The sequence below is a fragment of the Cottoperca gobio genome, chromosome 14 (assembly GCF_900634415.1).
Source record: "Cottoperca gobio chromosome 14, fCotGob3.1, whole genome shotgun sequence".
NCBI classification, from domain to species: Eukaryota; Metazoa; Chordata; class Actinopteri; order Perciformes; family Bovichtidae; genus Cottoperca; species Cottoperca gobio.
Window position 1 is genome coordinate 23,238,506 of NC_041368.1, and position 17,561 is coordinate 23,256,066.

The window sequence follows — 17,561 nt, forward strand, 5'->3', positions numbered from 1 at the left end:
GTGTGTTCTACCTGGGGGAGATGTCACAGCCCTGCTGCATGAAGGCGCCCAGGGAGAACCAGAGGGAGTTGAAGATACCAAACTCATTGGGGGGCTGGTCACTTGGCGGACCGTCGGTGCCCTCCTCGGGCTCCTCGGTGTGCCATTCGTACGGGCTGAAGCGGCTGACCAGGAAGAGCACCACGCTCACGCCGATGTAGGCGAACACGATGCACATCCAGATCTCGTAGGCCAACGGGTCCAGGAAGGAGAACACCCCGGGTTTGGATTTTTGGGGTTTCTTGATCATGATGGAAATGCCCAGTGACATGAAGGGCTTGGAGAAGTCGATCACCTCCTCCCGGACTAACGTGATAGTCAAAGGGGCCACAGCGATTTCCGCTTTCTGTGGGGGTTTTGGATGAAAAGGAATTTGATCAGCCGTGTGAATGAGCCTCTCTGAGAGCAAACTCTAAATCCAAACGATGACAGATAAACAAATGCAAATGATGGATCATCTCTCTGAGCGGGGCCATGCAACAATCAAACATCACTTAGTCACAGATATGACACGCCGAAGGCCAATAGCCAGCCAGCCGTCACAAAACAACAACAATCACGCTTTGCGTTTCTCTTCAGCTCCTGTCGTTTTTTTGTATCTGATTTTCTCCCTTGACTGAACAAATCTCAAAGCGATGGAGTTTAGACGGCGGCTGAATACATCCCGGAGTGATCAAGTTAAGAGAGAAAGAAAAGAAATTGAAAAAGAAATTGTGAAACCCTATCTAATGCTGAGAGGCTTAGCTGGAACTCTGGGAGAATCAGCAGGGAGGACAAAATAATGTGTTGGAGAAATATGCTTACAGCACAGGAAGGGAAACGTTGGATGGAGCCACCTCTGAGGTCTGCAGCGGTGGGAAAGTGCACACTGGCTTGCTGAGAATCCATAAACCAGATTACAGTTAGTGACTTAGCAACACTTGCGACCTTGTCCGCCTGGCTCGGGAGTAAAGGGCTTAATATCAGCACCGTTTCAAAGTTTCATTACGACCATCTGACATTTAAGGAGGTAGGAAAAGAGAAAACAAGGACGAGGGGGGGGGGGGGGGGGGGGAATGAAAGAGATTTAAGTTCTTTCATCCTCAGCAAAATGCACTAAGATGACAGCCTCGGGGCATTTAGTGCGTGCTGAAAGACATGGCAGGTTAAAGGGAGGCAGGGCTTTTGTGGTGGTGCGGGAAGAAATGAATAGTCTCTGAGCAAAGACTTCGACGGGAAAGTGCCGACAGCTCCCATGTCCTCAGACAGCTCTTCCTATACCACAATCACTCTCTGGCTGGTGCACAGAATACTGTACCGATGTTTCTATACTTCGTCCTAACTCTTATTTCTAATCCAAACCCTTCACACTTTCCCTCTAAAGTAACAACTATTTTTGTTTATCTTGCACGCAACAATTACTCCTAAATTCGCATTGACGTGCGATCTTCCACGCTTCAGATTTCATGTGCATGCTCACTGTACGCGACCAATTTGCATGAACGCTTCACACACAATGTCAGGGAGCTAATGTTGTGCAGGCATCTATACCCGCTCACAGAGCTTGTTAGGGAGATGAGAATAGCAGAGAACACAGCTGCACTTTTGGACCAACCTGGTTCGTCTTTACACAAAACAAAGTGCAGCGTGCTGCTTGATCAATCCTGACACATCCCGAACTGTGCCTCTCCGCAGTCGACTTCACTGTGAGTCACTGCAGCAGCAAAGAGGCGCAGGGGAGGAAAAAGCCACTAAGCCTAATGCAAAAAAAAAAAAAGGACGATAAAAACGGTCTTTTGGTCTGAAATGTAACTCAAAGTATTTGCTATTGCTGCTCATGTAAACAAGAAGAGCATAGAAGGTTTTTATGAAAGCGTAAGTGACCATATCTTCACAGTGCATGCTTTCCTCTCCACACTTGTCCCTCAAAAACATTCAAGAGCAAGACAACAAACACTCTCATCCCTCGCTTTGATGTCTTCTCATATAAACCTGCATCTGATCCCACTGCAAGGTCAGCAGCAGACTCACACCTCACCTCAAAGTCCAGCGTCTCTAACAAGCTCCACACCTCCGCTTGTCTTCTTCAACTCCTCCACAAGCTCATCTCTAATGCTCCACTAATTCCTGCTCGCATCAACACCACCAGAGACGGCTGACCTGCTTACAATTTCATTTCAGATGGGTTTAATTATCTGCACAGTAAACAACACACGGGAGCTTCAGCAGAGATCAACACAGATGAAGTCAAGATCTAGAAATACTCTGTGCAGTGAAAGCTTTATTCACAGACATACAGAGTGTTTTATATATTATAGAATCTTTTTAACTTACTATTAACAAGTAAATAGTGCACCAGGGCCGCAAACTCAACACTTTCTCCATGTTAACCTGTTGTCTTGATACATTCAGGATTATATACGTTTCACACTCGTATTATGTCACTTTGTTGCTATGAGATAGAAAAACAGTGTTTTTCACAATAAAAGCCTTCCAGCAGCTCAAAAAGCTGCAAAAATCACTCCTGTTGTGCTTTTATTTTGAAAGACATTTTAGTTGAAATGTAGAAGCAAATAGTGAATAAAAACAATTTCTTTGTTAATAAATAAACTCAGAGCAGCATGAGAGAGTATGATGACTGTGAAAAGGAACATTAAGCTTAATTTACTATGTGAGTTACTACTATAACTTTAATAATGTTTTTATTTAAGACTTTATGGTTGTTTCCATAATGACATTTTAACAAGTCATATTTTTATGGCTTTATTATCAAGTCATCAGGATAAGAAATGATAAGCACATTGTGTAATATATCTTCACTTACAGTTTAAAATTAATTCATTTGACTGATGACTCATTTAAAGACATTTTCAACTTTAAAAAACGTTTTGTTTTTTCTGTCACAAGCGAAGCTGGCGTACACATTTATTGTTAATAACAACAGACAAGAAGAAGGCTCAACATTGTCTCTAAACACCGTCATGCATCTCACTGACAGCATGACATTAAAGTTTGACTGAGATGAGTCAGCTTGACATGAAAAGCTCATTTCTGCCCAAGACAGAAGAACCACTTCCTGTCACCACGAAGAGTAAACAGAAGCTCTCACCCCGTACACCAGCTCCCCGACCATGCCGTTCCAAATCTTCGTCTCTGGGTCCCTGGCGCCGTACTTTCCCGTCGGGAACGATGGAGATTTTGTACTTGATGCCGATGTGTTTGGCGATCTCAGAGGCCAGGTCCACGCAGTATCCCTCGTACTGGTCGTTGCCCTCGTACATCTCCCAGTTCTTCTTGAGCATCACATACGGACCCTCCTACACAGGGGACCATAACCAGTGAACCAAACCGTCAGACAGACAAGACACACGGACACGAGGACTCGCACAATGACTCAGCGACACCAACGAACGACAGAATGACAAACAGGAAGCTCGACCAGACGTTAAAGGCACCCTGTGGACGTTTTCACCACTAGGGGTGCTATGGAGCAATGTTTGTGTCTCATGCACGAGCATGCAGATGGTTTCATGCTACTTCACTGACTTCTAGAAACGCAATGCAGAAATGCAGCAGAACGTGGATATAAACAATGTCGGCTTTAAATGTTTTATATTTGAGGCTTTAAGGATACACACGATGTGTTTTGGTTGAGAAACACTTCATCTAAACGGATCTCCACAGGGAACCTTTCAGAGTTTCTTCAGTTCTGAACATGGAAAACATTTGATTTGTCATGAAGCAATATACAATTGGAACATTTTAAAGCAGCACTAGATTTAATTGAAAAATACTCATAAATCCAACAGCGTTTGGCATCTTCACTGACATGATGTGATGCAGCTGGTTCCTAAATTAAAGTCGCAGTTGCTAAATTGGACTGTGATTGTGATGGATTTGGTGTTGCAGTTGGGAACACAATTGAGAACGAAATCGAAACAGAATATGAATCTGAATTAGTTCAAGCTGCATAATATAAAAGTACGATACTGGATACTGAGATGCACCTTGGGAGTCGTAGTTAACTTCTCTCCGTATGTTTTTATGTACACAGGAATGTGCTTTTATTTTGAAAAATGAAAAAGTTTTTCATTTTTGATCACTTCATGTGGAGCCAGCGTGTGGAAACTGTTCCGTCGCTTAATATCTGCAGAAAATGAACTTTTACGTCTGGAAATAAATTCTCCCACTTCACAACCAACCTCACTTTCCACTTTCCATCTGAGTGCATCAAAGGGGGGGAAAACGCATCGTGCAGCTTTAAATATAATGACTTTAAACTAACTTGATCCCAACTGCTGGGAGATAATTTAGTGTAGAGCAGAAAAGGATGCATGTGTAATCATAACGACAGCTTGACGCTGTATAAACGCGGCACAGACTGGAGTCAAGGCAGGAAGGAGGGAAGAGAATCCTCAAAGTGTTGTTTGGATGCATGATACACAGAGACTCGAAGAGAAGGGAGGAAAGGATGACTCAGCAGAAACGGAGGCAGACATAAAGCTGGAGGGAAGTGAGAAATGAGCTGACTGAATGACTTAATACCTAAAACAAGCCTGACTCGACGTGAACACTTACAGTAATCAGGGGTGGCAACATCAGTGTACACTGTGACCGGCCGCAGGTTATAGATCATTAGATACGCTGCAGCTAAAGTGATGTAAATGTAAACCTTGCACGGTTTTGTGCTCATATCTCTAAATAAATGTCTTTTGTCATGGACGACAGCAGGTTGCATATCGAGAACAAGAGCAATGTATTCCTGAGATGCGTTTGCTTGACATTGTCCCGATCCAAAGCGAGGTAAACCACAGACTCCTCGGCGGGGAGAGAATGCAAACGCTCCACCGAGCCAATGTTCCCGTTCGACATAATGACGGCACGGGCTTCCTGTTTCATGTCAAAATAAGACGTTCAAAATCTAAAATCTACGTTTGACACGTCACATAGAGGAGAGTTTAAGATGAGTTTCTTATTTCATGATGCATAATATGTGAATTAAAAATGATTGGTCAAACACACATGAACAGTTTGTTGCTATAAGTACCCATCTCATCTGTCATGTTGCACACTGTAGTGTAAATATACAGATGAACCTGCTACCAGTCATTTGATTAAATGCAAAATATATGTATATAATGTGCACCAGGTAAGCAGAATATAAACAGGTGTGAAGACAGAGTGTGTTAAATACATGATCTACTGTATTGTTGCAGGTACTATTCTGATTTAAAGGTGCAAATTACCAAACTATGCATTTTTTAATTTATTTTATTTAGCATCAGAAATGTCTTTCAATTTATGATTCTTAAGATTTTCATGAAATCTGCTGGTTTTAATAATATTTATCATATTTCTTAAGGCCTTTTTTAGCTATTTATGTAGCGGCGGAGTCCGCCATTCCTGCACGTGATTCAAATGTCCTGCAGTCACTAAAACAAGAGATTAACAGGCGTTAACTGTCCTTCCAGTAAAGCAACACCATGTTCTCTAAATGAATTGAATGTATTTACACATAACATCCACACTTTCCCCGATTCATGATACTTTTAATGAAGCTCGACCAAATGTAACGATGAAGACTTAGTTTACAAGTGGCAACCCTTTGCAGATGTTCTGGATGTGCATCAGAGGGGAAACCGCCCTGATGCATGTGATTTATGAGAGCAGGGTGTGTGACGGCGCTGGCAGCCAGAGGAGCAGCGGGAGCGGCGGAGATAAAGGATGCAGTCAGTGTTTCTGGCATGAGAAGAGAGCAGTGCTTCAGAGGTCTTCACAGCAAAGGCCAGCAGGGCTGACAGGCTGGTCAATAATCCCAACCACACTGCTTCACTCACTGCCTAATGAGACTAATTAAACATGCCATTAAATGCACACACACACACACAGGCCCCACTTAATATCACAAATCCATACACACACAAACACATTAGCGTTGTTGCACTGTGCTGTTTAGTATTATATGTGTGTGTGTAAGTGACGGTCCATCTTCTACAATAAGTTGAACAGGAAAACATCCATTTAAGAAGCGAACACACATCAACGCTCGTCAGTGAGCGAGGCACGAATCACATTTTTATTCCATGTAATGTGTTTGCATGACATTGAAAAGGGCGAGCACATTTAAAGCACAAATAGAAAAAAACACTGTTTGTTCAATGTGCACCGTGCACTCGAGCGGCTGTCGCAGCGGGTCATTAGCGGCCTCGTGGCGACTGCAGCGATACGAACACACACAAGTACAACTGGAATGTAAAGCACGGATTGTTTCCAGAAGTCACCGACACGAAGCTTCCTATTTAGAAATGGCACAAAGCGTTTTTGTAAATTGTTCTTTTCAACACTGTTGAATCCCAAAATGTGATTATTGCGTGACTCCCCCCCCCCCCCCCCTCAGCTGCGATAAGACTGTTCTGCTGCTTCTTGTGCACATTTCTCCTTCACAAAGCTGTTGGAGCGCTGAGTCCTGATGTTGGAGAGCGTGAAGAGAAATAATGTTGACGCTACAGAAAAGCTGTAAACGTCTGAGTTGTATAAATTGCCATAACATTGTATCGGAGTTTGTTTTACTCCATGCCGGTAAAACCAAAATTTGCACGCAATGATTTGATTTCTGTGATATTTAAAGTCCAATTTCCTTCAGATGAATCAGTTTGGATGTCGTTGCATCCCCAGGAATGATTTGCAAACAGTCACTATGCATGAAACATGTCGTCCTCCAGCAGAAGCAGAAGCTCGTCTGCACCTCCTGCTCTCTGTGCCTCGTCGTAGCAATAAGAAGATGTGTGTGTTACCGCCTTAAAGGGACAGTTCGGATGCTGTACTTTATAAACTGGGGTTATATGAGGTTCTACATAGTCAGTGTATTACCTACAGTAGATGGGGGGCTTCACCCCTTCCATAGCAAGCACATAACTTCACAAGCCTCAGGTTTCAGGTTATGTTCAGGTTTTAAGTTCAGCAGCACGGGTGTGAAAGGCGATGCAGAACTCAAACATCTGGCTGAACAGTACGGGGGAAAAGAAGATTATAGAAAAATAAAGATCACAATGCACCCAGGGGGGGGGGGGGGGGGGGACTCTGGGCTTGAACTTAAATCTAATGTTCACATAAGCGTGAAAGAAAGAAATCGATAATAATATCACGACCACTTCTTCTGCTGTTCTAAACGCCTCACAAGGTTCTTGGAAGAGAAAGCCCCCCCGGGGGTTACAGTGTGTGAACTTTCTGCAAAACTACAGTCAGATGAATATGAATATTCCCAGCGATGCACATAAGACAGGTGTGTGGGATAAGCTTTAGCATCCCCCATGTGTAACTGCTGCTTTAGAAGTGCTGCGGAGACAATATAACACTTCATTAAGTTTAAACAAACATAACTCTCGCCAACATTAAAAGCGTGAAAGGCAGCCGTCATAATGTAACTGTAATATCATGCTGCATAAAAGCGTGATGGAGATGAACTGGGATGATGATGAGAGCATTAGTCTCTCTGAGCTGTGTGTAATGTGCTGCACGCTGCAGCAGGTAGTGACAGATTTACAGCAAACAGGAACTCAGTTACACACGTTCACATTCTGTACCGCCGCACTTTACAGTTCAGGGTCCGGAGATCTTTGCAAAGACTTACAAATTCAAAATCAGGATGGGATTCAAGCTGTGATTGGCCACACACACACACACACACACACACACACACCGGGCATGACAATGTATGGATCTAACACACACAAACAGGTGTAGTGGGAGCGTGTTTATGCTAGTGAACAGACGCTGTGCTGTAAGAGACCAATTTCAGCCTCAATGGGAGTCCATCCATAAGACTCTGTCTTTTCCCTCCATTTGCATTTCATTTTCCTCTCGAGCGGCTCCATTACGGCTCTGAGTGGCTCCATTTCTTGTTCAGTTTTCTGAACAGGGTGTCCATTAACATAGTTGCTGTGTCTCCTCTCTCAGTGTCTTTAGGGCTTCATTTTGGCTCGGGGGTTGTTGTGTCCATCACTGCCATTAAGGGCTTTCATATCCTGCTCACGTCCAACTGGGGCTCAGTTTCTTAAAATGGGGTTCCTCATCAGGGGCTGAAAAGAGGGAGGATTGTGCTGAGCTGTGACTCTCCATTCCAACCTCCTTCCCTCCCGCTGCTACATGTACGCTCAACATCTGCTCTGCCATGTCAGAGTCACCGCTACAGCCAGAGATCGACATGCCATGCAAAGGCCGTTCATTGTCTATCATGTGTAAACTGCTTTGAGTGATTCTGTAGCTCTTTTATGAACCTTTTATCTGTGCAATGAGAAGAACGCTCAGTGACAGCAGCTGCTTCACTGCTTCTCCAGATGTTTATTAGTGCGATAAAAGAGAATGTCAGTGAAGGATTGTGGAGTAGCATGAGGGCTTCTAGTGTGGTACCAAGAAAGTCTCTACGTTGTAACAAAGCATGTGTGATCCCTGAGCTCTGCTCAGTCACAACTTCAGGGCGTAAGTTTGTCAAGTGCTGAAATATGAGTCCACCGCTGGAGACTTTCACTATAAATCCTACGATGTAATCAGTGTGATGAGATGTTGGCTACATAAGTGGACCAATGGGTTGAGATTATTAAGCCGCACCACACATCGTGCAGACGCTCCTGTATTCTGCTCTACTGAGGATTCTGTTGCTGGATAATTGGTGTCTCTACCATTTCTTATGATGGATTTCTCCCAGTGAAAAGATGCTTTTTTAGCTAAAATAGTCAAACTTCATGGTAGATTCTGCACGTACAGTATGTCTGCATCAATGATTAAATACTGCACGAAGAAGAATAACCCAGGAATGCACAGGATCGCTGTTAACAGTGCCAAAACAGAGCGTACTGTAGAATTACCTCATTAAAAACAAGGCGGCTTGTTGTGTTTGAGGTTTGATGTGAACCTCCTGACTGTAGAATATGACTGCATGCGTGTGTGTGTGTGTGTGTGTGTGTGTGTGAGAGAGAGCATGCCGGTCTCTTACCATGATGGTAGTTACTACAACAGTGCGGTTCTCCATGCCAGAAGTGTCGTTAGGGAGCAGCGGAGAGTCCTGGATCAGAACCAGTTTGTCTGCATCGTTCCAGTAGCCGATCTACAGGGAACACAGAGCGTGTGTTCATGTGTTCATGTGTTCATGTGTTCATGTGTGCGTGCTGACATACTGTAAATGTGATGATGAGCAGTAATGTTACATTTAGGAGGGAGTTGGTTTTATAAATCAGAATTAATGTGACGTGATGACAGGTTGTATTTGTAGTGGAAGAAAAGAAGAATTAACTCCTGACAGTTACTTTGGAAGAAGTGTTTGAGTTGCTGGCTGCTGAGAACTAGAACAACATCAGGGTCCCATTCGCTGATGAAGACCATGTGATGCGGTTGAAAGCTTTGCACGCAGCAAGTAAGTAGATATCAAGATCATTTTAGATCATTTCCAGAGCTATAATATTGAAATATTGCCTCATGCAATATATTTCTATTTCCAGCTCGATGTTGTTCTGCTTCTTTTTGACATACTGCTCGTCTTCCAGAAGTCCTGCAGGTCAAACCGACCGACTGCATGATGTGATGTGTTGCGATCACGATATCAGCGTCCTCTGTCTGTCGAGTGGCGTATATGTGATTTTAAATAAACAAGCAAATATGTTCAAACCAATATTGTGTCAAAGTGATGCATTGATCCTATAAACAGCAAACATAAGCAGCTACATGTCAGTGAGAGCGGAGACGCTGAGCGAGCCAGGTGGGCAAGCCAGCGGGAGAGAAGCGCTGGGATTGGCTGAAACCTCCCGTGCGCCCGGGGCATCGGGATGATGGAGGAACATGGAAAATGTAGGAGACACACACACACACAGACACACACAAACACACACACGCCGTGTCCTGACAGGACCCTCGCTGTGCACAGGGAGACAGACCAAAGCAGCTTGTGATTGATGGGAACTCCTGTCTGCTTCCTCACCCCCCCCCCCCTCCTCTCTACCTCGATTGCTCTCTATTTCATCCTCTCGCCATCACTCTCACAAGAGCTCTCTCTCTCTCTTTTTCCCATTTTCCCTCTGAACTTCGTCCACACACATCCGTCCTCTCGCAGCAACCTACTTATGACAATAGAAAATGTCCCAGCCCCTCCCACACTTATGAGGATATGTTGTGTACGCTGAAATGTACAGTATTACTGACACATATACATCAAATAACACAAATGTGAGCAGTGTGGTGTGGTGCTTTACCCGTCTGGGTCCATTATTCTTCAGTTCAAACACGTCCATAGTGTAGTTGACCCTGCGGCCATAGTGGTCAAACTGCACATTACCTGTTAATCCCTGCAGCCGGACCTGCACAGAGGAGAGCACAGGAATACACAAACACCATGAGGTCAACAGCAGAGAAGGTTGAAGGAAGGTCCGTTTTATACCAAGAGAGTTTGTAAATAAAACCACACGGAGTTTTACAGAGAACAAAGCAAATCAATACAGTGGAAAGGGAACAAGAACGAATGCTTTGACAGTTTGATATTTAAAGCTAGAGAGTAAATCCACCGTCTACAGTGATTGTGAGTTGGGCTTCCAAAACGCAGGTGACCTACGCTCAGCTCTGTGCTTGAACGCATCCTTGTCGGGCAAAACGGCGTGGAATTACAGTGAGGTCGCACTGGTACACCTTCAACAATCAAGCTCATGCATGACCGGCATTAAAACAGGTAAAGGTAACAGTGAAGCCTCTCGCCTGATAAAACAAGAACCACAGGGAAACAAAGTGTTGCTGGCGATGCTGTAACTGCTTCCTAAAGAAGAAGAATTGTTCACCTCCATGTTTGTTTTGAACTAGTAGAACAAAAGTTTTAGCAGGTGAAGTCTCTCTCTCTCTCTCACCTGCTTGAGGGTGCGCTCCATGTCGATGCCTTGGTTCCACGGGGCTGCGGGGTTAGCGAGACAGTCGCCAGCGTTCCCCCGTCTTGAAATGTCAACCTTCTGCCTGCGCAGGTTCCTGAAGGCCTCGGCCATCACCATCACCCCGTCGTATGTCAGCGCTGAGGTGTACTGGGAGACGAGAGGAGCACAGACGAGTTACTTGTGCAGGAAGAACAACTGAACTTCACATACAAACAGTCGCATATTAGATTTAAAATCCCAGTATGGACGCACCATGGAATTAGCAAATTACAGTCTCTGTCTCCCCTGCTGCTCTGTCCCTTTTGGTGAATATACAGAGCTGGGGGGGGGGGGACACACACTAAGAAGAAAAAGTATGAGGCCAATTAAAAGCTGATTTAGCTGGACAGGCAAAATGTTCTGCAGTATTTGCTGGTCTGATCTCTTTAAACAATGTAAAGGCTGCGTCTGCAGGGCCGAGCAGTGCGTCGGAACGGCCCGGCTGCTGCAGAGAAGCAGCAGATTCACTCTGCTCATTATTTTCTGGAAATTGAAAGGAGGAGAGAGAGAGAAGGGACGAGCACAGTCCCCGCCGTGTAAACCCCAATTTCCCCTAATCTATCTCTGACCCGAAGACTCTGTGCCGCCTCTGATTATATGCGTCTAAAAGAATCCGTCTCTGCGTCACGAGCCGCACATTTCCCTAAAACTCACCTCCGGCGTGGCAGAAAACTAATTGAGTGAATGACGGAAAGGCAGGAAGATGGAGAAAAGGGGGAAAGGGCGAGTGTTTGGTCCGGCCCGGGCAGCAGTGTGGCATTAATTATCCCGGCGAGCAGGAGTTCATTAACTTAGCCTGCGGCCGGGGGTGACTCCTATTCATTAGCCCGCTGCTCACTGTGACATTACGGCTCTCTGCGGAGACTGCTGCACTCGATCCCCCTGTTGCTCTTTGACAAGCCTAAAGTAACACACACAGCCGAGGAGCAGGATGAACTCACTAACAGGAACATCTTCACTGCTGATACACACATTAACGTGGACAGGGGGTCAGTCAAACGACATCATCCTGATTTAAAGCCGGATTAAACACGAAACATGCATTCATACCAGGTGTACATGCAAAGGTTACATGTTAAACCCTGTCTCCTTAAACTGAACTAAACTTCTCAGCTACATCACGTATTCAGAGTCAAAATAACGTTTCCCTAGAATCATAACTGTCGTTGTGTTGTGTGCAGACCAGGCTGTAGGAGCGGGTGAGAATGGCTCCCTCATTAGTTCACTACCTGCTGATTCCTGGAGACGTCACATTTGTCTCAGTGAGTAAACACGGCCGAGAAAGACCCAAACTCACCGGCAGTGTTCATATATTAGAAGAAGGAAGCGCTGACTGGGACTGTGGACACACTTAATGGCGAGCGGAGTAATTTAGTCAGAGTGGATTTCCAGGAGATAGAGCAATTTATCAAGAAATGGAGAGGGGATAAACACACACGCACACGCACACGCGCACACACACACGCACACACACACACAACGTCATGTGATATCGCCCTGTGGTGTAAACTTTTAATTTAAACCACCTCAATCCATCAGACACACACACACTGCTCGACTCACACCGTTTCCACTCCACTGCATCTGAATTTAAAATAGAAATCTTTGTTGGCTGGCTGAGTGGGGGGGGGGGAGGTTCTAACGTGATGCCTTCTTGCCCCAGTGCCATTTGCAATCTGCAGGCAGGGTAGGAATGTGGGTCAGTCTGCCACATCTCTGCATGTGACAGCAGATTGCTCCTCGCGTGCACGTGCTCATGAATGTGTTGTTATCATAGTTTGTCATTTATTAGTTTTTTGCAACGAGCCAGTTTTTTTAATGCAATTCTGTATCAGCCGGTGCTGCCGTCTGCACACCGTGCAAACACTCGTCTATATATTCAAACCCTTCTCCTCTTATCTGACTCGGTGCTGTCTTGTGTTATCTTTCTTTGCTGCATCAACAACTCCAGAGGAATCATTAAAGAGCTTTGCACGCTGCAGCCCATTGACTACTAAAAGCATGTAATCTGCAGTGTTCTTCAAACACACGTCTTCTGATGGATTTCCCACCGTCACTACAGTCTGAATATCTTGAAACTGACCTGGAAGTTGGCTTTTTGAACACTTTGATGCAAGAGGGAACTGAATTCACAGGATTCTTTACAAACAGTTTTGCTTTATGTTTGTCTGCTCACAGATACAGAAGTGAATCCCAGTAAGATAAACGTTGTGTTGTATTTCTGATCTCATCTGAAATCCTGTCCTGCGGCCCGAATAAGTCACGTCTGCAAAAAAAAACCTGTGCGCGTTGTTAAGATGAGCGAAATGAACAATGTCTTATTCATTAAGTTTACATCAGGGGCCCTATATAAAGATCCATACCATATGTAAATAACAAATATATGTCTTGACAACATGATCTCAAAGGTCATAAGAAGGTCACCTTTGCATCTGGAATAGATTACCTTGGTGCCGTGAAGTCTGAGGCGATAGAAGTAGATCAATGTATGTTGCGGCAGGGTTGGTGCAGCTCAAAGGGCGAGATTGTCTTTGTCTGAGGGACACTACGCGGTTGTGCTTGGAAGCAGGTAGTGTTCTCACTATATCTGTGCTTTATTGATTCCTCTCTGTTTCATACCACAATGTTGTGAGCGATAATTATCCACGACAGCGTGCAGACACTACATACCTTGGGTGGTGCGTCCGAGCCGGGGTACTCCCTCTGATCCAGCTTGTTCCAGCGCTGCATCAGTTTTATGACCATGGGGTTGCTGAAGTCGACCAGCTGGAAGCCCGTCACGTTGGCTCCGCCGTGCATGAAGCGCTCCAGGTTGATGTCCTTAAAACCCTTGAGGGGCGAGAGGAGAGAGAGCGCACTGAATCCATTGACAGCAACAATAAAACAAAACATTACTAGTATTGATGATTTCATTTCAGTTTTGGCCAAGACACTCACACACTAATGTACTGCAGAGATGAGGTGAAGAAGAGCAGACCCAGCAGCATCATCTCAACTTTCTTCAATACTTTCTATGGTTATGAATTAAAGCCCCTGATCCTGAAACACTTTTTCGGTGCATATTTCTTTCCAAATCTGCTTTAATGCAACACCCACACGCCCACATGGACACAGGTTGCTGTAATACTTCCTGAAGAAGCGACGGGGGACAGAACCCACATCAGCATGTTGTGTATAAATGCATTAAGCCGAAAGGTAATATGATGCTTCAGCAAATATCCTTCAACAGTCCTTTTGTGCAAAACTTGCTTTTTGTGTTTCCCTGGACAGTTTGTCCCCGCGGAGCTGCGGTGGAGGGACGGTAAATCAAAGAGGCCAACTTCTTCTAAAAGTATTGTTACTGCAGAACATGCAGTCCTCACCTGATGGGACGAACTTCTCGTCCTTTAGGGATATTGAGTGACAAGCGCTGTGCTGCTCTACGCAGAATAACGTTGTAATGTGCAGTAAATGTGTCTTTTCTTTCATCATGTGGGAATTATTATTACATAAAACCCCGAGTCATCCACTCGTCCTGTAAGGAAGTTAACAAACGTCTCATTCACGTGATTAAAGCAGAAATAAAAGAGTATTTTCTCCGGGATAATAACATTTGGTAGAAAGTTTTATAGATAACATTTAATATATTTTATTCTTTATCTTTGATATACTTTTGTAATATTGTTTATAATTCTTACTATAACTTATTTTATTTCCAGTGGAGTTTACTGTTTAAAATGTGCTGTATAAAATAAATAAATAATAAAACTAATAAATAATAAATAACATTTCGTCACACAAGACAGAAGTTCTTGAAACGACCTTTAGGGATTTTAAAGTTAAACATTTAAAAGATTTAAATTCAGTGTTTTTTTCATTGCTTTTATAATCTTAAATTATTTTTTTAATATAATCTGAAATGTAAAAAATACTATAAATTCTGTGATATTTGTATTTTAATATTAAATAGTGGTTACATTTCAAAATGAGGTGTTCTGTTGCTCATTTTTCTGTCCGGTATCAGTGAATCCTGCTGTGTCTTATATCTGCTTTAGCATCTGTTCCTATAGCCAACACCACCACACTGGTGGAGTCTTGAAGATGAAGTACAGGCAGGTGGTAGAAAGCACAAACACACAAAGGAAGCATCAGGAGTGTTTTCCCCTCACCAGGTTGGCCATGATGTAATGGTAGCCTTTGACATGTTTCCCGACACTGACGATCTGCGAGGAGGCGGAGCAGAGCTCAGCGTTAATCTGACTGGATTACAGCATAGCAAACGTTAATTACATGAAATGATGCGTGTGACAGGCGATCGTGTGCGTCTCCACACAACGGGACCGTCGAGCTTTAATCCATGGAAGATCGGACGTCTAAACAAATGAACAGGCGTGTCAGCGTCTCACTGAGGAAGCAAACACTTCACGCTGAGACATGACAATGCTTCTCGACACACACACACACACACACGCACACGCACACACACACGCACACACACACGCGGGTACGAACACACAGCTGCATCTTGGTGATAAAAACTGATTTTGAAAGCTGACATCTGCTGGAAAATCCCACCGGACATCCAGATAATAAGGGCGCGAGTTGGGAAGAACATATCTGGATCTCTCAGCTTGGATTGATGTTAAGAAACTCTGCAGTATGCAAGATTAAAATCCCATCCTACGTTTATTATATGCATCTGGATTCACAAACATGGAGCTGCAGGAGAGATCAGCATACCATCCAGATTATCCAGAGGTGACACATAAATCAACTCGCTTGTACTAAAGGCTCTGTTTTCATTTTGTCACGTGGAACCAGAGTATTCAGCAGTAAATGTTCGGCTTCCTTCAGAGCTGACGGGACGGGGACACAAAGATCCGCAGTGCTCATGTGATATTTGGCATCTGGTGAGCGGGGGAGCGAGTCACTGCCGGAGAACAGCGGGGGGTTGGAAGACGATGACACGAAGGAAGACGAGCTTTTCTCTTGTGTTCCCATCGAATCCTCAATTCCAACATTTATCTGATAGAAAACGCTGCAGACGATGTTGTAACGTCCTGCAGCACGACCCAGATCGACGAGAGGAGAAGTTGGGACTTCTTTACAGCCTGATCTGATATTAGAAGAATAACTTAACTTAAAACGGGCTCTTTCACAGTGTTGTTCGGTTTATCACGCAGGATCTTAATGCATAAGAGATGCTAATTAAGTTTATTACAGGCTAAACAAGACATGCAACCTTGTGCTGCTGCAGCCGTTACTGTGATGACATTCAAGTTGTGACTTTTATTAAACTTGAGACCTCGCTGGACATAAAAAGGTGCATGTCTTGTAGTCCTCTTACACCTCTTTGACTTTCATTTTAAAGGTCCAGTGTGCAGGATTGTGAGGGCTTTGCTGGCAGGAATGGAATATAATCTTCTTAACTATGTTTTCATTAGTGTATGATCACAGGATGTGATTAAAACTGGATAGAAAGTCCACATTATAGGTTCCTCGAGGATGTAACTACACACCTCAACACAATCTATAACGTAGCTCCAGTCGTTTTGAGACATTTGAAAGCGGAAAAGTTACAAATCTTTAACTTTGCAGCTCCGGTACAGTTTGTACAACTTGCAAATTAGCAGCCGGCAAATGACCCTCCCATCTGCAACAGAAACAGGTTTTGCATTCTGAGATTTCATACATTCAAAGTAACATCTGGCTGCTCATAAGCCTTGATACGTTCTAACCGTGCAGTTAATAAGCAGCTAATGAGGCCCAATCGTGAATTCAAATCCCCGTCCCGGATCAGGAGGGTTCAGAAAGATGCAAACTCGGACCACCGCTGCACAAAACAGTGTGTCATCGCACGCTCTGAACATGACTTGTGGGATGTTTTGCGCGCTGGCATCAAACGATGGAGGAGCAGGGAGTCTGCAGCTGTGTGGAGCAAAGACTCTCCTGCACACATCTGCAAAGTTAGAACTATGACAGATGTCAGAGAGGAGATTTACTGAATAATTGAATTACAGAGACACCAGTTGCCTCCAGGGAAAGATGGAGGGATGAGGGGGTGAAGAGGAAGAGGAGGAGGAGGAGGAGATGGAGGAAGGCACACATCATATTCTGAGTGTACTTATGCCAACTAACACCACCGGAGATCCAGACAGACTGTTTCCCAGTTCAAAAGTCTCTAATTAGCACAAACATTTGATAAAACCACAGTGAAACCAGCAGAGTGTGAAGGTCTGTGGATGTTTAATGGATCCTGTCAGAGGATGGGAGAAAAGCTTTAGTAATTAAAGGGATTTTTCTGGAGCTTTAGATGTTAATGTCGTCTTTCTGAAGAACACATATTCTCTCCATCATCTCTTCATCCAATAGCTATTAGAGGATAATGTCCAGCTCACTAACATCTCAGATATACGACGGTTTTGCATGTAAACCACTTTGTTTGGAGACAAAACAAAAGTCCCTCCATCACTAATACAACAAGCCTGTTAGTTCAAAGTTCAACCGGGACGTTTGGGCCGATGCTCTGATGTTTTAAGAGGATGAGATCTCCATGTATCCATCCTCAATGTTTCTGTACTGCTGCACATGGCTACTCTTTCATTACCGAAGTCTGTTCAC

The 17,561-nt window shown here is 44.2% G+C and overlaps 1 protein-coding gene across 1 annotated transcript in view; it reads right to left on the reverse strand.

Annotated features, from left to right (window-relative positions):
• Positions 1-17,561, reverse strand: part of LOC115019197 (glutamate receptor 4-like) — a 93,585-nt gene that overhangs the window by 19,463 nt on the left and 56,561 nt on the right. The window contains 8 exon segments of the mRNA XM_029448632.1: positions 12-385; positions 3,128-3,196; positions 3,198-3,335; positions 9,011-9,121; positions 10,260-10,364; positions 10,902-11,069; positions 13,632-13,790; positions 15,110-15,163. Of these exon segments, the coding sequence (XP_029304492.1) occupies positions 12-385; positions 3,128-3,196; positions 3,198-3,335; positions 9,011-9,121; positions 10,260-10,364; positions 10,902-11,069; positions 13,632-13,790; positions 15,110-15,163 (1,178 nt within the window).